At 45.6% G+C, this 25,166-nt stretch overlaps 1 protein-coding gene across 2 annotated transcripts in view; it reads right to left on the bottom strand.

Annotated features, from left to right (window-relative positions):
• The window catches only part of LOC121859562, a 51,271-nt gene that overhangs the window by 8,068 nt on the left and 18,037 nt on the right, over nt 1-25,166 (bottom strand). Inside the window, exons 3-4 of one of the 2 annotated variants that reach the window (XM_042356487.1) lie at nt 13,199-13,431; nt 12,060-12,753 (exon numbers count right to left, since the gene is read on the bottom strand). In XM_042356487.1, coding sequence (XP_042212421.1) covers nt 12,282-12,753; nt 13,199-13,431 — 705 coding nt within the window. In that variant the 3' untranslated portion in view covers nt 12,060-12,281. Of the gene's footprint in view, nt 1-12,059; nt 12,754-13,198; nt 13,432-25,166 lie in introns of those variants that run through there. The other variant, XM_042356488.1, reaches the window with a different exon arrangement.

The following is a 25,166-nucleotide window of genomic DNA, read 5'->3' as shown; positions in this document are numbered from 1 at the left end:
GTAGCTAAATACTGACGGTATGGCGGCTGGGTTGAATCTGCCGGCGGCGGAGATAGTCGCTGCCGTTCTCACCTCCGTCCAACCACCCCAAGTGTCGTCTGCACCAGCAAACAAGCGAGTTAGCAGCGGTAACTAGCCGGAGGATCGTTTCCGCCCTTACACTGCTCCCCCAACAAAAATCTACTGTAAGGTAGATTAAAACTTAAGATTAGTACACAAAGCATAATCATCTTACAACAAATGCTTAAATACACATTGCACAATAAAGAAGGGTCATAGAAAAGAATAGGTGGTAACTTGATGTCCAAAACGTAAGGCCGTATCAAGGAACTGTACGTGGGGTCCACTTCAGTCCAAGTTTAAGTTTGGGCCTATTTCCTGTCGTAGAGGATTCTTCTATCTCGTCAGGTGTTGGCAGCAACTGGCAACCGAGATCAACAGACTCTGGCGTCCGAACTTCACAGGAACTCTTGCAGGGTAGTGCCTCGACTAACTCCAGCTTGGGGACGTCGTCAATGACACGAGCAATGTGGGTCCTGCAATTATATTTCCTTAACAATTTAGCTTGATGTAATTTAGGCTTCTTAGAGGAAGGAGGTGAGAATCGTCCAACAAAATCTATGGCTACCCGAGAAGAAGGTTCTGCAACGACGGGTAAAGGTTCAAGTGGAACAGGACGGACTCTACCCTTGGCGGACATACGTGGACACTGATCACAACTCCTACACTAACACTGCATACTGGCTGCCGAACAAACATTCTCAGTGTCCAGTCAGAGCAGGGTTTTTATTTTCCAAAGATCCTTATGTTCTGTTTCACCAATTGGTTAGTCGATGGTATGGCACCTCATATTGGCCTACATCTGTTTTTCCTTGAGGCTGTAACTAATTGCACCCATTCTGGTCTGACAAGTGCTATAAAATTTCAAGGGTTGCTTACGTGGGTGTATGGATGTAGGCATGTTTGTATGTTTCTGTTTATTACAGCTGGTGTAGTTGTTGGGTTTCCATGTTGGTTACCTCGTCTGCCTATACCGTTGTTGGTGTAGTATCTTGCATTATTTAATGGGAGAATGACAAGTCACATGGTCGGTTTACCTGGAGCGTTTATTCTCTGTTGTTTGTACAACATGCCTAACACATTTCGTGTTTACACAAGCCTGAACACTTTCTGACTTTGGTAAGAAGTAACATAATATATAATGTATATATAATCAATAAAGGCAGCATATAAACATACACATATATAACAGTTGGGGTCTTACTGGAGCTCTGTAAGTATGTCTGTCTGTCTGTTTGAAACAGGGCTCCACAGCAGAGTTTTCGTTTGGGGTTTACTCCCGTAGCCTTGTACCTACCAAGGTTAATCCGCAAGGCAGCGTACACAGTTGTTGGGAGGCACGAGGACGTGCCCACATGCCAGAGGGCCTATGCACCGTCCATCTAGGGCCCACTGCTGCTCTGAGATCCCCTGCTGGTCTAGCCTGGGCCCACGAGGCACCCAGTAACAGTGTGTTGCAACGAGGAGGAACAGCAGGAGTCTTGATGGTGAAGAGGCCAACGGCGGTAGCTGAAAGCGAGAGGAAGCAAGCAGTGATTGTACCTCAACTGCAACATAATGCTGATACACTTGATGCATTACACCACCCTGTGTGTAGGTACACACTTCCCTCAGCCTTCATAGGGTAAGGACGTGTGTAGTCGGCGCTGCCCGCTAACGCGGCCGTGGTCTCTTGATCATGGAGACAGCTGCCAGCCCGGTCTGTCGGGCCCTCCCCTCCCCCATCTCCTCCTTCCCATCTGGATTTATCAACATCCTCACACCAACAGTACAGTGCAAAGATTGACGATCAACCCACAAGTGATATACAAAAGTGGCAATTTTAACTCGAAGGAAAAGCACAAAAACACAACAATACTGAGTTTGGCTGGATCTGACCTAACCTGACCTGACCTGACGGCTTCACCTGACCTAACCTGAAGGATGGAACACACTTGCATTGCCCGAAGCTACTGTCCTGTCCACGTGGCCACACAACTGCCCAACCGCATCCAGCCCATACGAGCACGAATTGATTGCTACAAGAACAGCCCAGTCCCAACCATTGTAAAAATTATGAACACCTAATTATTATATATCTTATTTGTATCACTTACGCTTACACGTCCACAAAACCTTCTGAGTCTCCCAGTGAAAATGTTTGCCGTTCTTTCTGTTTCCTTGATGACGTCATCGAGTTGTCGTGTGTTTGTTGACGGAAAGTTTGTAAACACTTTCTGCTACCGAGAACCTGTAAACCTTTTTTTTCACCTATGAATATCAGAGACTCTGATAATCATAGTGAAATTGTGGTAGGAAGGTTAGCTGAGGAATTAGTTAATATTCTGAAGGGAACTTTTCAAATTTGCTCATCGGTGTTGTAGCAAGGCGTTGCGTGTAGGGACCAGTTGCCATCCAACCTTTTGTAATCAATTTAATTCTTGCTTTTGATAGCTCAGTCAGAGCATTGTTGGTAAAGATAATAGTAGGGAATGAAACTGAGTTCGTAGTCTCAGTTTCAAACGTCAGAGTGTTACAGTAACGTAATTCAGTGAAATGGTTGAGTAGGTGGAATCTGTGACTTTAGCGGGGGTGGAAGGCGGCGGTTGGTTTTCAAGTCAGTGAGCCGCCAACTTTCCTCCCACAGGTCCCTAACGCAGCCTAGGCCGTGTCTGTAGCGTGTATGACGCATCCACTAGTCTTGGGAGATGTCTGAGGTCCAGTGGAGTCGGGTGTCCCCTTGAACCCCGACCGTCAGAAGCTCCACTACCACCCATGGGCCCCATAGGGGGTAGTATTCCCCTAACGCCCTGCCCCTGTGGTGAACCCGGATCTTCAAGCCCCATCATTGGTGGATGAGTACAGCACATAACTCGGTGGGGCTGTTGGTGTGGTGGTGTTAGTCCACCGGAATTATCGGAGTTTGTTGGAAGGTGTCACTTGGTGATGAGACTACCAGGGAGGCCGCTGGAGTATTGAGTGTTGTACTGGCAGGTGCCACTGGTTTTATTGGTACTAAGGTGCTGTAAGAGTTAATGTGTGTTTTGGTGTGGGTACACCCAGTAGTGGTGCAAGTAAATTGAGCCTCAGGGCATGGTACCAGGAGTTCCTGTTTTGGGTGAATACAACGTCATTTCTGTAATCATTTTTGTGTCTCAATAAACATTGTATTTGTATGTGGGTCTGTGATTCACCTATAGTATTCACCGTTGTTCTTTCCCCAATACTCGATACTATATTTACATGTACCCATGGGCCTTCCTCTCACGTCACGCTACCAGGTCAGAGTATCAACGTAATCTGTAAGAGTGCCAAGCCCTCGCATGGTGACAGCTAGTTGTTGTTCATAACCCCCCCTCTTACACCGTGACTGCCAACACTGGTCCCTCACTGTGACTGTTAGGTGTTCTGGGTAATAAGTTCTATATACAGGAGAGAACACAAACACCTGTATAGTTTTGTAGGTTCGGTTTACTGGATAAGAGTATGTACACAGAGGGGGGGTAGCGCTCCTCAGCTAGGCTCCTGGTCAACTGCTATAGACGACGTATGGCAAGTGATACATTAGCAGCTTCCATACGTCGCCAGGCACATTAATTAAGCATGTGGGATATGGTAATAACATTGCCACACGCTGCTAGCTAGGCTGAATAAATAATACATACATAATATATAATCCAGCATACATAATATACATACAGTGACCATGTTCCTTCCTGTGGTCTCTGGACACCTTGAGCCAGCCAGCGTAATGGTGAAAGAATAATAAATATATTCCCTTAAGATAAAACTATTCACCGAACAACCTTTTCCATTTATTTTCGTTTTTTGTGATAAATGCGCCACTCACCTCTTGTGCACGTTTATCAGTGCATACAATGTGTCATCAGTGATAATGTCTTGCTTATGAAACAGCCTCGGGAACACAGTAGGTGCACACCGCCCCACAAGTTGTTGTCATTCACTCACTACACACAGGCGTAAATACTTACTGTAGTTATTTACATCAATTCTGAACGAAAGTTTTAGGCTACATTATTTTGTAGAATAATCAGCACTACAGTGAACGGGCTATTGGCTTTACAACATAAATACAGAGCTCAATATTGACACACTAACACCACCAGTTTCTTTAGCCCTACTTGGACAACACCGAACGAGCGAGTGTGGCTTCCCTGGTCGACTAACGCTGTATCATTACACCTTGAGATGTTTAGATAATGTACTTGGCTGACCTTACACAAGAACAATGCAGCTACTTACAATGGCTAAATATTTAAAGTTAATGTTTTCAGGAACTTATCGTTTAGTAATATTGTACCAAAATAAAACATTAGAGGGAGAAAAAGATTTACTTCCATATAACTCTAGGTACAGATTCATTAAGGTTCCTAAGACCAATAATAAACATAATTATAATTTTAGGTAATTTCTTACATCAGTGTTGCCATAAGTCGACCAATAACGAGGAATATTTACTGTACAAACTTCTGCAAAACTCAATATGGGCGGACAGTGGCTGATTCTACTTAACTATAATTCATTCTATTTCTCTCTTATATGAGTTTATTAAATAATATTAAATTCACTCAACTTAAATATGTAATCATAGCTTCATATATCATCCATTGTAAGATTTATGTGTTCAATTAATGTCATATCAATTACCAGTCGAAACGAAATTGATGCGTCGATAACAGGAATACACTCGTAATTCACGGTTAATTGTCAACATTGAACTGGTAACTACAGAAAGAACATTGGCTTTTCCCCAGCAGTGGCCGCGTTCGTCCCCACCATAGCAATCCACGACTTAGCAAGGTGTGGCTCCATGTTTGCTTATCCTAGTCTCCTCGTTTTCTTATGGGTGATCTTGAAGGTAGTTTTCTTTGATCGTTTTAAAGGAGTAACATTATAAATTTTTAACATGCGCCTTGTATGCAGAAAGCTTGTATTTCAGTTTAGATTTTGAGAAAGATTAAATAGGTGAGAACAGTCGGACATGAACTAAAAAACAAAACGTATTATCTTAGGTAATTATTAAGCAAACGATTTAGACTTAGAAAAAAATTGTATGCAGTTTTTTATGTTAAATACCGTATTTACCTCTTGGGCACCCATTATACTGTAAATGGCCATGCCGAGGCCATTGGCGTGTGTAAGATCCCTCCATTGTTCTTGATAATTTTGTCAAGGGCTATTATGAAGCCAAGTACTGTTGTTGATGCCACAACTTTGGTTGGTATACCGTTCCATAGGTCTACCAGCCTCTGTGTGAAGAAGTGGTTCCTTATGCTCATTCTACATGATAACTTTGCAAGCTTGTAGTTATGTCCTCTCGTGTTGGTGATGCGTGACATCACAAACAAATGGCCTGGGCGATGAAGAAAGTTTGGAGAATGTTTAGTTGTTGAGTTTCGTTAATGTTGACCCCACCAGGGCTTCGAAGCAGAGGGAAAATGTGGAATTAAAAACAGCAAAAATAATTTAATAAAATTTAAACTTAATTTTTGACCAGGGGTGTCTCAGTCTTTATTGTACAAAGAGAATGAATAGCCGGAGCCGTGCTATAAGGTATAACTTGTGTGAAGAATGGCTGCATGGAAGGAACATGACAATCTGTTACCTAGTGGCTCAATTCCCGACTTTGTGTGTAAGATGTGCCTAGATCCTCAACAGTCTACACCTTCAGTACAGTTGCCGAATAACTTCCCATTTTCTTTCCTCCTTCACTAGAGTGATCCTGAGGGGGGCGGGGCTTGTTCTTCCGCCTTTGTCCTAGCCTCCTCGTTTCGTAAGGGGGAGGTGACAGGTGTAGAATCAGCCACTGTCCGCCCATATTGAGTTTTGCAGAAGTTTGTACAGTAAATATTCCTCGTTATTGGTCGACTTATGGCAACACTGATGTAAGAAATTACCTAAAATTATAATTATGTTTATTATTGGTCTTAGGAACCTTAATGAATCTGTACCTAGAGTTATATGGAAGTAAATCTTTTTCTCCCTCTAATGTTTTATTTTGGTACAATATTCCTAAACGATAAGTTACTGAAAACATTAACTTTAAATATTTAGCCATTGTAAGTAGCTGCATTGTTCTGGTGTATGGTCAGCCAAGTACATTATCTAAACATATCAAGGAGGTGTAATGAGACAGCGTTAGTCGACCAGGGAAGCCACACTCGCTCGTTCGGTGTTGTCCAAGTAGGGCTAAAGAAACTGGTGGTGTTAGTGTGTCAATATTGAGCTCTGTATTTATGTTGTAAAGCCAATAGCCCGTTCACTGTAGTGCTGATTATTCTACAAAATAATGTAGCCTAAAACTTTCGTTCAGAATTGATGTAAATAACTACAGTAAGTATTTACGCCTGTGTGTAGTGAGTGAATGACAACAACTTGTGGGGCGGTGTGCACCTACTGTGTTCCCGAGGCTGTTTCATAAGCAAGACATTATCACTGATGTATTCCACAATTACCCAATTGAAGTCCAATTTGTTCTTTGTCTCGCTGGCTCCTTAACGTCTTGTGTAAGTTACCACATCCTGCACTGTGACCACATCCTACACTATGACCACATCCTGCACTGTGACCACATCCTGCACTGTGACCACATCCTACATTGTGACCACATACTACACTGCGACCACATCCTGCACAATGACCACATCCTACCCTGTGACCACATCCTACACTGCCATTAACCCGTCCCCTCCTCACCTGTAGTAGGGAGACAGTGCTCTGGGGAGGTTAGTGGGGACCTGTAGTAGGGAGACAGTACTCTGGGGAGGTAAGTGGGGACCTGTAGTAGCGAGACAGTGCTCTGGGGAGGTTAGTGTGGACCTGTAGTAGCGAGACAGTGCTCTGGGGAGGTAAGTGGGGACCTGTAGTAGCGAGACAGTGCTCTGGGGAGGTTAGTGGGGACCTGTAGTAGCGAGACAGTGCTCTGGGGAGGTTAGTGTGGACCTGTAGTAGCGAGACAGTGCTCTGGGGAGGTTAGTGGGGACCTGTAGTAGCATATTATAGTTTAAAAACGCAATGGTAACAGACACATTAAGAGGACTGAAACAGCTTGACAAACAGACTACAGAATCAAAACATTTCCACACTGTAATAAGGCGACTGTACTAATAACCCTCAAGTACACATATCAAATTTCTATAAAATAATCTTGAACAAATTTGTACATTATTCTATGGTCCAAATGTTCAATGAAAGTTCTAAAGTGGTGAGATTGTGAACTGTATAGATTCCAGCACATCACCAGTCTGCACATCACCGGTCTACACGTCACCAGTCTGCACATCACCAGTCTACACGTCACCAGTCTGCACATCACCGGTCTGCACATCACCGGTCTGCACATCACCAGTCTGCACATCACCGGTCTGCATATCACCAGTCTGCACATCACCGGTCTGCACATCACCAGTCTGCACATCACCGGTCTACACATCACCAGTCTCATCCAGTCTGCACATCACCAGTCTGCACATCACCGGTCTACACGTCACCGTCACATCACCGGTCTGCACATCATCACCGGTCTGCACATCACCAGTCTGCACATCACCTGGTCTGCACATCACCGGTCGCACATCACCAGTCTGCACATCACCGGTCTACACATCACCAGTCTGCACATCACCAGTCTGCACATCACCAGTCTGCACATCACCGGTCTACACGTCACCAGTCTGCACATCACCGGTCTGCACATCACCGGTCTGCACATCACCGGTCTGCACATCACCGGTCTGCACATCACCGGTCTGCACATCACCACAGGGGCACAATAGGAGACGTGAGAAGGCAGCTTGTTCGCTCTCTCAGACTTCGTGGCCAAACAGATATCCCCAGAAATGAGTAAAAAACAAACATTATACCTACACCTTCCTCACCACCTGTAGTCAGCATGTACACAATATACAGGACTGACAGTTTTATAAAACAAATTTTCTAGAGGCTGGAGACAGTACACAATATACAGGATTGACAGATAAACAAGTTTTCTTGAGGATTAAGACAAAAACTATCTTGTTTGACTTTTGTTTTTGTAAATTGTCTGACGTCTGTCAGAGATACCCACAAAATGTTCTATACTACTGAGGGTATACACAAACACTTGTTGTCTTAAAAGTAGGTTTTATTCTCGTACGGGAGATATATATATAGTAGGACGCAGAAGCCGGTGGTCACGCCACGAGGACTCTGTCTTCTCTCTCTACATCTATCTATGTATTACTAGCGCTGGCCTGTACAGATGCCAGCATTCACAAGCTGAATACATAAAGTATAAATATGATAATTTATATACCTAACATGGTGCACAATAAATGGAATATTATATAGAATTAATACATGTTCTGCAATACTTTACAATACATAATTAATAAGAGTAATATAAGAGTAATATAATAATACACAGCTGAAGGTACTACTTTGTGTCCATATCATACCACTCCCTCCCCTCTATACGCTCATAGTTTCATCTTGAGCGGACCTTTTGTTTCTGAGTCGCTCGGACCTGCGGAGTACTGGGGCAGAAACACAAGGTGGGGATGGATTTACTTTAAAGACATCAACATTAGGGGACTCAACTGGGGAAGGGTCAACACTAGGCAGCTCCACAGGTCGGAGGAAACGACGGTTCCTCCACCATACTCTACCACTAGGAAGACGCACTTGGTAGTCCCTGGACCGGCCAATACCCATGACAACCCCAACCTTGTCCCAGCGGTGAGATACCAGATCTTGAATCCTGATCTGCCGCTCGTTCTGCTGCACGGCGGTCACATTCCTCAGTCTTGGCCTGCCACTCTTGAGAAAAAGACTTCGGGTGGGCAGGAACACAAGACCTGAGATGATGTCCGTATAGAACCTGGGCTGGGGAGCGTCCGGTGAAGTTCGGGGTGTTGCGTAACTCCAACAAACCTCGATCGAAGTCCTCGCAGTCGATATTTCCTGAGGGTGACACCTTATGGATCAGGTGCTTCACAGTCTTGACTGCGGCTTCAGCGTGTCCATTCGCCTGGGGGTAGTGGGGCGAGGTCACGACATGACGGACTCCCCAACGGTCCATGAAGTCCCGGAACTCGTGGCTGGTGAACTGGGGTCCTCCATCAGTCCCGAGGCGGAGGGGAACACCAACTTCTCTGAAGTAATGCCTGAAGCTCCGGATGGTAGCAGTAGCCGTTGTATCACTACCACAGGGGACGACAACAGGCCATCCAGACAGTCGGTCGGCAATGACAAGGAAGGACTTCCCTGCAACTGCAAAGAAGTCGGCCGACACAGACTCGAAGGGTCTTGAAGGGTTATCGTCGCACATTAAAGGTTCCTGTTGCTGGCTGGGTTGCAGAGTCTGACACGGCTCACAGGCACGGACGGTACTTGCAATGTCCGCGTCGATTCCGGGCCAAAATACAGTCTGCTTCGCCCGTCGCTTGGTGGCCTCCACTCCTCGATGGCTGTCGTGAAGGCGGGTCAAGGTACGGCGGCGTAGGACAGCAGGAATGACTACTCGTGGACCATACAAGACGAGGTCTCCGTCACAATAGAGGTCCTAGCGTATCTTCCAGTACGGGAGTAGCGATTCATGAAGGTCGTATGGGTTAGATGGAAATCCCTGAGACACACAGTCGACGAGCCGGATGTAGGAAGGGTCGGCCCGGGCTGCGGTGCGGAGATCTTCAAGGGTCTTGTCTGCATCCGGTGCTGTAGACTCTTCTGATGTGAAGACGGCCTTCAATGAGACTACTGACTTAAGGGATGCGGCAGCTGTAGAACACAACATCTCGTCCTCTGGGGTGGGGCGACTGACAGGGGCGCGGGACAGGGCATCCGGGATGCACAACAGCTTACCCGCACGCCACACAGCCGTGAAGAGATAAGGCGAGAGCTTCTCTTTCAGACGTTGAAGGCGAGGATTCTCTACTGCATCCAAAGAGTAGTGATTGATTATAGGTATAAGGGGGCGATGATCCGTGAAGAGGGTGAAGTGCTGAAGTCCTATCAGGTAGAAGCGACACTTCGCCATCGCCCAGACAACAGCCAACATCTCCAGCTCAATCGTGGCATATCGGGTCTCAGCGTCGGTCAGGAACCGGGATCCACACTGAATTAAGCGGAGTTGTCCACCGCCATGGTCCTGCAGAAGGGCGTAACCAACGCCGTAGAGTCTGGAGGCGTCAGTCTGGAGGACGGTGGGTAGGGCTGGGTCATAACAGGCGAGGACAGGTGGACTCAAGAGGGCCTGCTTGACTCGCTGGAAGGCCTCTTGATGATCTGGGGTCCACAGGAATGTCCTCCTGGGGCTCAGCAGGGGGCGTAACGGCTGGGCTGCGGCGGAGATGTCAGGTGTGAATTCAGCCAGCTGATTGACCAGACCCAAAAGAGAACGGGGTCTGTCAGGTTGGCAGGGGTTGGAAAATCCCTGATTCCACTTACTTTCTCCGGGTCAGCTGCGATGCCTGATGCTAAGAGAGTGTACCCGCAGAAGTTCACTGATGGAGCGGCGACTACAAACTTGCCAGCGTTGAGGGTAATCCCGTACTTTCGACATCTGGTGAGAACTTCGTATATCCGGGAGAGGTGGGCACAGTAGTCTTCGTCGTGGAGTAAGATAACATCAACCACCTTGACACAATTCGTGACTCCTTGAAGGGCCGCGTCGCCACGTTGACAGAATGCATCGCCCATAGCGGCAAATCCCATGGGGCCTCTGCAATACTGGTATCTTCCAAATGGTGTGATGAATGTGGTCAAGTGTTGGTCTTCTTCGGCCAACTCGATCTGCCAATAACCACATAAGGCGTCCATAGTTGTAAAAAACTTCGCCTTTGGGTCCACATTTCGAACAGCTGCGAAGGGTGTGGGTGAAGGGTGGGCTGGACGGGAAACTTGCTGGTTAAGTTTTGACAGATTGGTGGTGATCCGTACTCCACCACGAGGTTTGGCGACGGGGACGAGAGGGTGGCACCAAGGTGAAGGTTCGTCTCCGGCCGGTTTGATGATTCACTGAGCAACCATGGAGTCAAGCTCTTGTCTAACTAGCTCCTTGTAGGCGTGAGGAATCAAACGAGGGGTGTGGATGGCAAAAGGTGTAGCACCATCCTTAAGATGAATCTTCATAGGTGGACCCACCATCGGCTTGAGTGGTGTGGATCCTAAAGATTTCTTATTAACCAACACGTCAGCAAACTCCTTGAGAAGGTAAGCTCTTGTGTCAGAAGGGGACGTGTTAGTAGAGATAGGGAATTCCTTCAACCTGTTGACATGGGTGACCTTTAAGATAGGTTTAGGGAATTCCTTGTAAATAATGGCCAACTCTTGACAATGGCCATATGATAAAAGCGGAGTCGGGATACCATCATCAAGGGTTGTTAATCCGGATCTTTATATAAATGCCGTAATACGCCCTTCCTGTTTCAAGTATCTCAGGGTTGTTAATCCGGATCTTTATATAAATGCCGTAATACGCCCTTCCTGTTTCAAGTATCTCAGGGTTGTTAATCTGGATCTTTATATTAATGCCATAATACGCCCTTCCTGTTTCAAGTATCTCAGGGTTGTTAATCCGGATCTTTATATTAATGCCGTAATACGCCCTTCCTGTTTCAAGTATCTCAAGGTTGTTAATCCGGATCTTTATATTAATGCCGTAATACGCCCTTCCTGTTTCAAGTATCTAAGGGTTGTTAATCCGGATCTTTATATTAATGCCGTAATACGCCCTTCCTCTTTCAAGTCTCTTATCCTTATCTAAGGATCTTATCAGAAGAACAATATTCATAAGTGTAATTTCCCTAGGTATAACTTGGTTAGTTTCCGGGACTTTCTGGTTATCCACTGCCGTGATATTTTCTAGGGTAATCCACTTATCTTATCTTTTTGACCATTAATTAATTTATCTAGGTTTTCTTAATGGCCACCTCAGGATTTGTTAAACAGATGGCGTTGCTCGTGGTGCTGGGTAGGTAGATCAGGACAATAGATGGCGTGGTTCGTAGTGCTGGGTAGGTAGATCATGACAATTGGTGGCGGGGTTTGTAACAGAGGTTTCAGATATATTCCGTTCTCCCTCGATAAGTCTCTACTCAAGTCTTCACTCACGAGAGACAGACGTAAACAAGCTTCACAGACAAGCTTGCCGTCTACGTTTCTAACACTCATAGTTACATTGAGTAAATTACTTAGGTGAAATAAACTGGGGTGCCTATTGTCCACTACACTGCAGAGGGAAACTAATAGTAGTTAATGTTGGTAAAATCCGTCGACATCATGAAAGAGAAGTGAGAGTGACGCCACCCAGACTTGTGTGTGAACAAGTCTCGTGAGGTCGTGTTGTTGATGTTCACCATGACGTGTGGTAAGTAGCCCTGGCTAGCCTGTAGCCTCGCCGTTACCCTGGACACTAGACAAGCTAGACCCATGCCCCTGTAGTCCTCTTCGGTCCTCAGCATGCCCAGGGCACCAAACGTGGATGAGGTAATCCCGGACACGGGGACCTCCTCATTTCTAGCAGCTGACATGTCGCCCAGCTCCACCGACGTGTCCTCCGCAACGGTTTGGTCCAAATACACGCCTACAGACGGCACTTTTTGGATAAATCTCCACATGGTCTCCAGAGGCGAGTCCTTAGCGTACTGGCTGGTCTCGAGGAGGTGCTGCAAACCGGCTTTACCCAGCAGACGGACACAGAACCCCGCCCTACACCTGGAGGAGAGGAGAGACGGGTTACTCAGAGCCATAAGCCCCAGGACCACCCTCTGCTCCTATATCAAGTTGCTACACCATTAATTGTGAGTGATGTGTTTTCTCTTCTTCCTTCCTTTATCAAGTTTTCTTCCCATCATATGACAGACAGCCAGTTCACATTTAGCTAAGTCAATCGTCTTAATAATATCTCGTCAGTGTGGCTAGCAACTGTTTACCTGGCAATTAACTATTTATCCTACCAGTTACCATTTACCCATTGGTGTCCAGGTGAAGGTGCGTTACCTACCTGAGGGGCTGAGTGTACAGGTGAGGGTGTGTCACCTACATGAGGGGCTGAGTGTCCAGGTGAGGGTGCGTCACCTACCTGAGGGGCTGAGTGTCCAGGTGAGGGTGTGTCACCTACCTGAGGGGCTGAGTGTCCAGGTGAGGGTGTGTCACCTACCTGAGGGGCTGAGTGTCCAGGTGAGGGTGGTAGGTGAAGGTGTGACACTGGACGCTGTCGAGGCTGAGTCCTAGGTGGTGGGTGACCTCCTTGATGGGGCCCAGCAGGTAGTGAGGCATACACCCTATGTGCAGGTTCCCATGCCAGTCCACCAGGGGCGTCTCTTTCAGCGCCTTCTGCAGCTGGCACACCTCACGTTCCCGGCAATAGACGGTGAACTGAGAAGCCACGTCCTGGTGTGGGCGGGAGGGGGGGGGGTGCGTATAAACAAATATACAGATGGTAGCCTTTGGTTAATTAGGTTAAGTTAGGTTAGGTTAGCATTACGATAATTAATCATCAGGTACAATAAGCTGGGGAATTAATCATCAGGTACAATAAGCTGGGGAATTAATCATCAGGTACAATAAGCTGGGGGATTAATCTTCAGGTGCAATAAGCTGGGGGATTAATCTTCAGGTGCAATAAGCTGGGGAATTAATCATCAGGTACAGTAAGAACATAAGAACATAAGAAAGTGGGATACTGCAGGAGGCCGACTGGCCCATACAGGGCAGATCCCTTTCACACCCATCCCAGCACTTCCATGTGCCTATCCAACTTCGTCTTGAAGCTCCCTAGCGTCCCCGATCCTACTATAGCACTCGGTAGCCTATTCCACATATCCACAACTCTATTACCAAACCAGTGCTTGCCTATATCCTTTCTGAATCGGAATTTATCTAATTTAAAGCCATTTGTTCTAGTTATTTCGTTATTACTGAGCTTCAGAACATCTTCCATTTTACCCTTGTTAATCCCACTTACCCACTTGAACACCTCTATCATATCTCCCCTAACTCTACGCCTCTCTAATGAATGCAAGCCTAAGCTTTTCAGTCTTTCTTCATATGGAAGGTTTCTAATATTATGGATCATTTTTGTCATTCTTCTTTGTACTCTCTCCAAAGAATCTATGTCCATTCTATAATAAGGACACCAGAATTGAACCGCATAATCCATGTGTGGCCTCACTAATGCTAGGTAAAGTTTCAAGATAACGTCAGCAGTTCTGTTACTCACACTCCTAGATATGAACCCAAGAATCCTGTTTGCCTTGTTGCGAACGCTAATACATTGTTTTCTAGGTTTCAAGTCGTTGCTAACAAATACACCTAGATCTTTTTCACAATCTGAGTTTTATATTTCCGTGTTACCTAGTTTATACTTAACGTTTGTATTCGTCTTCCCTATCTGTAGTACCTTGCATTTATCAGTATTAAAATTCATTTGCCAGTCTACTGACCACTCATGTAAGGTATCTAGATCTCTTTGAAGGTGTTCAAAGTCACTGTCTGAATTTATCACTCTCCCCATTTTGGTATCATCTGCAAATTTACTAATCCTACTAGTTATACCTAAATCAAGATCATTAATGAATATAACAAACAGCAGAGGGCCTAATACAGATCCCTGGGGAACTCCGCTTTTGACCGCACCCCAGTCTGACTTAAATCCATTTATGCTGACTCTTTGTTTCCTACCAGTTAACCATGACCTAATCCATTTTAATAATGATCCACCTATTCCATGTGCTTCTACCTTCCTTATCAATCTCTCATGAGGGACTCTATCGAATGCTTTACTGAAATCTAAATAAATTATATCATATGACTTATCATTATCTACAGCTTCATATACTTCTGAGAAAAAGCTAAGCAAATTTGTGAGACAAGAACGTCCCTGGGTGAACCCGTGCTGAGAAGAATGAATTAAGTTGAATGTTTCAAGGTGGCTTCTGATTTTTGTAGCAATATATATAATTGACTCTAGCAAAGACTACAGACTCATTGCCCTCACCAATCTCTACCCAAATACTTTCATTGTCGCTATTTGTTTTAATGTTTGATTTATTGCAGCTTTTTAATGACACCCTGATATACACTGCTACACCGCCCCCTCTCCTTCCTACTCTGTCAAATTTAAATAGGTTATATCCTGGAATATGAAATTCTGCTAAAAAATGTTTGCTGTTTGAATTATTCCATGTTTCCGTTATTGCAATTATATCTATGTTCTCTTTACTAACAATGGCCCTGAGCTGGTCCATTTTGTTACACAGGCTTCTACTATTAGTATAATAAACACTCAATATATTTCTTCCGTTTCTATCTGTTTTACATTTATTACTTTGATGTTTGTTATTATGACTAACTATATTTTCAGCATTATCTACTTCTGTTTCACTGCTGTTATTTTCACATGGTATTTTCCTCTCTTTACCATTGATGGGATTTGGACATATTAAAACCCCACCTTTACTACCCTGTCAACTATCTTCGCTAGCACCGCCACCCCCTTCCTACTTAAATGCACCCCATCCCTTGCATACATACTATCATCACCATAGTACAGGCTCCAACTATCAATGAATGGCGTCGACAGCTCTTTACACTGTTCTTCCAACCAGCAATTGAAACCAATTGCACGGGACATCCATTCACGACTGGCACCACGTCTAGGTAGGATAGAGCAAGCAATAGGAGTTCCACCCTTCACCCTAATCTTATCTAGAGCTTCCCTATACAGCTTACGCAGTTCGACACTGGTAAGCTTACCTACGTCATTGCCTCCTGCACTGAGTAAGACTATGGGGTTGTCTCCACAGTCATCAATGACGTTCTCCACTCTCTCCAGTACTCTACCTATCCCTGCCCCGGGGAGACACTCGAGCTTCCTAACTTTAGTGCAGAGATTGTTACCTAAATACTTCACCATCGAGTCTCCCATGACAGAAACACATTTGACCTTACCTGAGTGTGGTGATTTCTTACCTGCGCTACTCCCTCTCTCCACACTAACAGAGGGAGTAGCACTCGTGGTGTTACTAGCACCTTCCTCACACTCGTCACTTAAGGTGCTGAACCTGTTGTTTAGGTCTACAGCTGAGTGCCTTTTTAGAGTGCATTTTGTAGCACTAGCAGCAACTACCTTCCATGAATCCACTTCAACTTCACCGTCCTTCACGACACTGGCAAAGGTTTTCTTCTCCTCTAAAACTAGCTTCAAGGCTAAGTTTTCGCCCTTGAGACTCTGGACCTCCTTCTCAACCTTCTCCAGTCGGTCTTGCAAGGCAAGACAAAGCTGGAGAACGTGAGAGGTGGTCGAGTACTCGTCAGCAGCTGCCATGTCACTATGTCACGGGAAAATGGAAACAACGGAGCACCTTAGCTTTCGTCATTATTCAAGACATCTTCAGAGGCAACTGACATCTTCAGAGGCAACTGACATCTTCAGAGGCAACTGGGGGATTAATCATCAGGTACAATAAGCTGGGGGATTAATATTCAGGTACAATAAGCTGGGGGATTAATCATCAGGTACAATAAGCTGGGGGATTAATCATCAGGTACAATAAGCTGGGGGATTAATCATCAGGTACAATAAGCTGGGGGATTAATCATCAGGTACAATAAGCTAGGGGATTAATCATCAGGTACAATAAGCTGGGGAATTAATATTCAGGTAAGCTGGGGGATTAAATAAGCAATAAGCTGGGGGATTAATCATCATGTTGTTACGAACCCCTCCACCCAGCACTACGAACCACGCCATCTATTGTCTTGATCTACCTACCCAGCACCACGAGCAACGCCATCTAGGGACGAGACACGAGTATGACTCGTCTTAGTTAACACTCCGGGGTTTCCCTTCTCCATATCCTGGTTGTTGCGTCACTTCCTCCAAGTCTTCTTTGTGAGCTCCAATTCGAGGAGAGAGACTTGGCTCTGGGAAGTGACCACAGGATCATCTATCCTCTAAACCTACGGTGCAGTGACTACCTACCGTCTTCTACAATACTCAGCCTTACTCGTCAGCCATCTCAGCTCCTCACTTAAGTACTTGTATCTTGTATTGCCTCCCCCACGTCCACTTGCTTCAAAATGGTTTATGTTGTATTAATATGTATATACTGTTAATGTTTAGGTTAAGTTTGGTTAAGGGTAATTTATAAGCTGAATATTTTGTTTAGGGATTTATGGTACTTTATTATACACAACGAAAACTCGCATCCTTTGTCTACCCTTTTATAGTCCGATTGTCTTTGTTTTTTTTTTTTTTGTTACCTGTTGGGATCTGGGTAGACGTATAACTATATTCTAAATCCCCAACTCTCGTAACAATCAGGTACAATAAGCTGGGGGATTAATATTCAGGTACAATAAGCTGGGGGATTAATCATCAGGTACAATAAGCTGGGGGATTAATATTCAGGTACAATAAGCTGGGGGATTAATCATCAGGTACAGTAAGCTGGGGGATTAATCATAAGGTACAATAAGCTGGGGGATTAATCATCAGGTGATGTTTCCCCGTACGTGGAGCCGTCAGGACACACCTAGCGGGCATCTCCTCAACTACAGCACAAACAACGAAGTCAAAAGCTGTAGAAATTATACCTGTAGAGTCTGTTACAGTGTCTGGATATATCACCTTGGCGTTTATAAATCCAGCTCGTGTAATATCCAGACCCGGGGGGTGGGGGGGACATTTATCGCCTGGCTTATGGTGAGAGTTACTGTATAAGGACATCTTTCACTCACGTTGTTCCGCCACATGACGACGTGAGAATCTGGTGAATCGTCCAACACGTAGAAAGTTCCCGTGGAGCACAACCGTCGAGCGTGAAACAGCAGGTTGTTGTGCATCTGTCCGGGAGGAGAAGCGAAGTTAACGCCAGCAGCTACAGTACAGGAACGAATGGCCGTGTTGTCACTTGACTAATTAATTCACATTTCTCTGTCATCTCTTTCGAAATCCATAGTTTATATCTGACAAACTGTCCATTTCTTCAGTGCTCACCGTGCAGCAGGAGGGTCAGCAGTACAGTACTCACCGTGCAGCAGGAGGGTCAGCAGTACAGTACTCACCGTGCAGCAGCAGGGTCAGCAGTACAGTACTCACCGTGCAGCAGGAGGGTCAGCAGTACAGTACTCACCGTGCAGCAGCAGGGTCAGCAGTACAGTACTCACCGTGCAGCAGTAGGGTCAGCAGTACAGTACTCACCGTGCAGCAGGAGGGTCAGCAGTACAGTACTCACCGTGCAGCAGTAGGGTCAGCAGTACAGTACTCACCGTGCAGCAGGAGGGTCAGTGCAGCAGGAGGGTCACAGTACTCACCGTGCAGCAGGAGGGCCAGCAGTACAGTACTCACCGTGCAGCAGTAGGGTCAGCAGTACAGTACTCACCGTGCAGCAGTAGGGTCAGCAGCACAGTACTCACCGTGCAGCAGCAGGGTCAGCAGTACAGTACTCACCGTGCAGCAGCAGGGTCAGCAGTACAGTACTCACCGTGCAGGAGTATGGGATGTCTTGCTTGAGAGTCTCAGCCAACCTGAACAGTTGCCCCTCGTCCGTCACTCTCCTGAAGACCATCACTGACCAGCTCTCACTCGTACCACAGTGTTACAAAGGTTCAAGCTTCCTGGATCACGTTACAGACGGATGCTGCAGGAGAAAGTGTCAAGCTGAAGTTGGTCTTTTGTAGTGTACAGCTTAATGTAACAAGCTTCAAATTATTATTGGATGTGTTTACTGTGATGATGGTAGTGTGATTTATTTATTTATTTTATTTATTTTACAGGGATTAGCCCACCCGGGCATAGTCACTGACCCACATCGGGGCCTGGGGCGGGAAAATATAATAATAATAATAATAATAATAATAGTTATCGCCGCTGGCTTATAAATGCTGGTGTCAGTTGTTGACGATCGCTGTCTTCCTCGAACAAACATTGGATCTTTCAGCAACCCCCCCACGCGGCCTGTTGCCTCGTGAAATGTGGCGGCTGGGGAAGGGCGGTGTTTACGGATAAAGAGTTCCTGATTCTACTGAATGGGGTGACGTGGCTCTCATGACACAGATCGCCCTCTCGAGTGATGCCCCCCCCACGCGACCTGTGACCTCGCCAGATACGGCGGCGGGGGATGTTTACCGCCGGCGTCAGTGCTGGCACCCTGGGAGTGTTATCACCGCTTGCGTCAGTACTGGCAAGTGAGTATTTAATGGTTTAAAAGGGTGGCGTGGCCGCCTGGACTAGAGGAGATCGCTCACTCGAGTGATGCTGTGAGGACCAGCCCTCGAGTGATGCTGTAAGGAGCTGCCTTCTGCTCGCACGGATAAACACCACACAAGCCTGTCCAAGAATTTGTGCTGAGATAATTTACACAGTACTGTTGTCTCTTGGAACACCATACTGGTCTGCATTTACCTGCACTTGTTTTGACCACATCAATAAATACTGAATGCATCAACAGGCGGGTTTTTTTTATTTATTGGGCACCCCCCCCCCCTACATCCTTGTGTAAGGTGAAGCGCAGAAGCGTTTACAGCGCCCAACAGGGAAGCATGTTAAGTTCATGCTTGCCTTTATGTCTCATGAGTTAAGGGCGTGTTTCAATCATTCCGTTTGACTTGCCCGTCACCTGAACGTCCTTATTCCCAAGGCGTTTATAATAATAATAATAATAATAATAATAATAAAGAACTAGAAAGAAACACAAAAGTGGAAAAAAAAGATCAATAGTGAGAAACAATATATGTATGTTGTGTTTGTTAACGCTCATAGGAGCGTTATTGGTTCTTGGTTTTGGGTCCACCGATCTGTCTGTGAAGTATGGTGCTGCATCGGCCGGTGTTCAGTGGTTATGGGTTCCTGAGTGTCAATGCTTCCGGGAAGTGGGTATGACGGGTGGAAACACGTTCCCTCTCCCTCCAATGGGATGTTCCCATCCCTGAAGCGCTGAGTGTCGGGAACCCTCCTTGGGTGGGTGTCGAGGTGTAGCAGCTAGACACTCCTGGTTCCGGCGGTTGACAACGGGTGTCTCGTGCATACCTCGTTGTGGCTGTCATCCCTTCACTCGTTTCCAGAAAGGGTTTTCCTCATGGTAATGACAGCATCTCACCAAAGTATCGCCTAAAGTCTGAAGTTGCTCCATATGATCTTTCATATTCTGCATCATTGCCGTCAATTGGGTGAACGTCAACTGTTAATCCCCCGATTACCGTGGCTGTGTGAGTGACCGGTTAGCATTTCGGTCGTTCAGGGCCTCCAGGTCTTCTATGCTGGTTAGGCTGGTCTCCTCTGCCTTGTTTCCTTCCATGACTGGTGACACAGTGGACAGCTATAGAGACGTTCGGTTAAGCAGGAACGCTCTTCAACTGACGCGTCTGCTTGTTTATAAAAATGTCATATAACTGAGGTTATACAAATGATGTCATACAATTTGAAGTCATGTAAGCGATGTCATACAACTGAAGTCGTATAAGCGATGTCATACAACTGAAGTAATATAAGCGCTGTCATACAATCACGACCACAATGAGACTCGAGTTGATGTCACACAGTTTTAACCTGTAATACAACTGAAGTAATATAAGCGATGTCATACAATCACGACCACAATGAGACTCGAGTTGATGTCACACAGTTTTAACCTGTAATACAACTGAAGTAATATATGCGATGTCATACAATCACGACCACAGTGGTGACACACGAGCGACGTCCCTTCAGCCACGTGACGTGCAATACGCACGCACGAGTGATGTCACACAAACACGACTACAGTGAGACTCGAGTTGATGTCACACAATTGGAGTTGATGTCACACAGACGCGTGCCATGCGCACGAGTGATGTCACACACGAGCTAGGATGTCACACTAACACAACCACAGAGACCCACAATCAATGTAGGGACTCGTTACACAACTGATGTCACAAGCACTACTGCGGCGCCCTTACTTGTACATAACATAAGAACATAAGAATGGAGGAAACTGCAGCGGGCCTATTGGCCCATACTGGGCAGTCCCGTTTACACCCAACCCCTATTGCTCATATGAGCATCCAACCTATGTTTGAAGCAATTCAGCGTATTCGAGTTAATGATGATATTTGGTAACTTGTTCCATTCATCCACTACTCTGTTTCCAAACCAGTGTTTACCTATTTCACGCCTAAATCTAAATTTGTCTAATTTAAAACCATTGTTACGAGTTCGCTCCTGGTTGATAGTTTCAGTACCTTTGTAATATCCTCTTTGTTTAGCCCTGCCTTCCACTTATACACCTCTATCAGGTCGCCCCTCGCTCTACGTCTCTCGAGGGAGTGCAAATTAAGATGCTTTAACCTGTCTCTATACTCAAGGTTCCTAATGCCCGGGATTAGTCTTGTCATTCTCCTCTGAATTCTTTCCAAGGATTCTATATCCATTCTGTAATACGGTGACCAGAACTGAACTGCGTAATCCAGGTGTGGTCTCACAAGAGCAAGATACAGTTTTAGGATGACCTCGCTAGTCTTGTAACTAACACTCCTTTGTATGAACCCAAGTACTTTATTAGCCTTGTTACGAGCAAAAACACATTGTTTACTTGGCTTAAGGTTCCTACTTATCATTACTCCTAAATCTCTCGCAGTCGGATTTCTCTATGGCATCGTTGTTCATCTGGTATCTGGTTTCCCTGTTTACATCTCCTATACTGAGTACTTTACATTTGTCGACGTTGAATTTCATCTGCCATTTTTCAGACCATTCGAAAAATTTGTTTAGATCTTCCTGTAGTTTTGCCTAGTCCTCGTCAGATTTGATAACACGTCCTATTTTAGTGTCATCAGCAAATTTACTTATGTTGCTGTCAATGCCGATATCTATGTCGTTTATGTATAGAATAAATAATAATGGTCCAAGTACTGAGCCTTGGGGAACTCCACTAGTGACGTTCCTCCAATGGGACTCAGTGCCGTTAATGCTCACTCGCTGTTTCCTGTCCTGTAACCACGCCCTAATCCATTTAAGGATGTCACCTTTGATGCCATGAGTTTCTACCTTTCTAATTAGTCTTTCGTGGGGGACTCTGTCGAAGGCTTTGCTAAAGTCGAGATATACCACATCATAATTGTGCCCCTCATCCACCGATTCGAAAACTGATGAAAAGAATGTTAATAGATTAGTTAGGCAAGAACGTCCGCTTGTGAAGCCATGCTGGGAATCATTGATCAATCGGTGCTTCTCCAGGTGATTTCGAATAGTTTGAAATGATTGCTTCCAGTAATTTGCCTACTATTGATGTTAGACTGATTGGGCGGTAGTTAGAGGATAGTGATCTATCCCCCTTCTTGAAAATCGGTATTACATTCGCTATCTTCCAGGATTCTGGTACTACACCTGTTTTTAATGACATGTTAAACAACTTTGCTAAGGGCATACTAAGCTATTCCTTTAATACTCTGGCACATATCTCATCGGGACCAGGTGACTTATTAGGCTTTAGTTTGTCTATTTTCTTACTAACATCGTTACTAGTCACTACTATCTCACTTAATTTGTTTTCTTCACTATCTCTGAATAGAGTCGGTGCCTCGGGTAACATGTTTAAATTTTCGGTGGTGAAAACTGTTGAAAAATATTTATTCAAATTATTGCTCATTTCTCTGTCGTTATCAGTGAGCTCGCCGAAGTCTGACCATATTAGTCCAATCTTTTCTCGTGTTTTAGTTTGATACATTTGGTAGAATCCTTTGGGATTTGTCTTCGCCTCCCTTGCTATCCTTACCTCATTATTCCTCTTTGCTTTCCTTATCTCGGTTTTAACCCTACTCGCCAATACCCTATAATAGTCCCGGAGGTGAATTTCGCCACGATTTATCCTTCTACCTATAGCCTTCCTTTGGTTTTTTTTTTCCAAAGATCCTTATGTCCTCTCGTGTTGGTGATGCGTGACATCACAAACAAATGGCCTGGGCGATGAAGAAAGTTTGGAGAATGTTTAGTTGTTGAGTTTCGTTAATGTTGACCCCACCAGGGCTTCGAAGCAGAGGGAAAATGTGGAATTAAAAACAGCAAAAATAATTTAATAAAATTTAAACTTAATTTTTGACCAGGGGTGTCTCAGTCTTTATTGTACAAGGGGAATGAATAGCCGGAGCCGTGCTATAAGGTATAACTTGTGTGAAGAATGGCTGCATGGAAGGAACATGACAATCTGTTACCTAGTGGCTCAATTCCCGACTTTGTGTGTAAGATGTGCCTAGATCCTCAACAGTCTACACCTTCAGTACAGTTGCCGAATAACTTCCCATTTTCTTTCCTCCTTCACTAGAGTGATCCTGAGGGGGGCGGGGCTTGTTCTTCCGCCTTTGTCCTAGCCTCCTCGTTTCGTAAGGGGGAGGTGACAGGTGTAGAATCAGCCACTGTCCGCCCATATTGAGTTTTGCAGAAGTTTGTACAGTAAATATTCCTCGTTATTGGTCGACTTATGGCAACACTGATGTAAGAAATTACCTAAAATTATAATTATGTTTATTATTGGTCTTAGGAACCTTAATGAATCTGTACCTAGAGTTATATGGAAGTAAATCTTTTTCTCCCTCTAATGTTTTATTTTGGTACAATATTCCTAAACGATAAGTTACTGAAAACATTAACTTTAAATATTTAGCCATTGTAAGTAGCTGCATTGTTCTGGTGTATGGTCAGCCAAGTACATTATCTAAACATATCAAGGAGGTGTAATGAGACAGCGTTAGTCGACCAGGGAAGCCACACTCGCTCGTTCGGTGTTGTCCAAGTAGGGCTAAAGAAACTGGTGGTGTTAGTGTGTCAATATTGAGCTCTGTATTTATGTTGTAAAGCCAATAGCCCGTTCACTGTAGTGCTGATTATTCTACAAAATAATGTAGCCTAAAGCTTTCGTTCAGAATTGATGGAAATAACTACAGTAAGTATTTACGCCTGTGTGTAGTGAGTGAATGACAACAACTTGTGGGGCGGTGTGCACCTACTGTGTTCCCGAGGCTGTTTCATAAGCAAGACATTATCATTGATGCATTACACAATTACCCAATTGAAGTCCAATTTGTTCTTTGTCTCGCTGGCTCCTTAACGTCTTGTGTAAGTTACCACATCCTACACTGTGACCACATCCTGCACTGTGACAACATCCTACACTGTGACCACATCCTACACTGTGACCACATCCTACACTGTGACCACATCCTGCACTGTGACCACATCCTGCACTGTGACCACATCGTACACTGTGACCACATCCTACACTGCGACCACATCCTGCACAATGACCACATCCTACCCTGTGACCATATCCTACACTGCCATTAACCCGTCCCCTCCTCACCTGTAGTAGGGAGACAGTGCTCTAGGGAGGTTAGTGGGGACCTGTAGTAGGGAGACAGTGCTCTGGGGAGGTAAGTGGGGACCTGTAGTAGCGAGACAGTACTCTGGGGAGGTTAGTGGGGACCTGTAGTAGCAAGACAGTACTCTGGGGAGGTTAGTGGGGACCTGTAGTAGGGAGACAGTACTCTGGGGAGGTAAGTGGGGACCTGTAGTAGCGAGACAGTACTCTGGGGAGGCGCAGGTGGGGACCTGTAGTAGGGAGACAGTACTCTGGGGAGGTGGGTGGGGACCAGAGAAGCGAGACAGTACTCTGGGGGAGGCAAGGGGACCTGTAGTAGCGAGACAGTGCTCTGGGGAGGTTAGTGTGGACCTGTAGTAGCGAGACAGTGCTCTGGGGAGGTAAGTGGGGACCTGTAGTAGCGAGACAGTGCTCTGGGGAGGTTAGTGGGGACCTGTAGTAGCGAGACAGTGCTCTGGGGAGGTTAGTGTGGACCTGTAGTAGCGAGACAGTGCTCTGGGGAGGTTAGTGGGGACCTGTAGTAGCGAGACAGTGCCTGGGGAGGTTAGGTGGAGACTTGTGGTAGCGAGACAGTGCCTGGGGAGGTAGGGGTGGGGACCTGTAGTAGCTGGAGACAGGCATTTGGGGGGAGGTGAAGGGGGACCTGTAGTAGGGAGACAGTACTCTGGGGAGGTAAGTGGGGGACCTGTAGTATGAGACAGTACTCTAGGGAGGTAAGTGGGGGACCTGTAGTAGCGAGACAGTACTTGGGAGGTAAGTGGGGACCTGTAG

Source organism: Homarus americanus, unplaced genomic scaffold (assembly GCF_018991925.1).
Source record: "Homarus americanus isolate GMGI-L3 unplaced genomic scaffold, GMGI_Hamer_2.0 scaffold7626, whole genome shotgun sequence".
In the NCBI taxonomy this organism is placed as follows: Eukaryota; Metazoa; Arthropoda; class Malacostraca; order Decapoda; family Nephropidae; genus Homarus; species Homarus americanus.
This window is presented reverse-complemented; position numbering and strand designations above follow the sequence as displayed.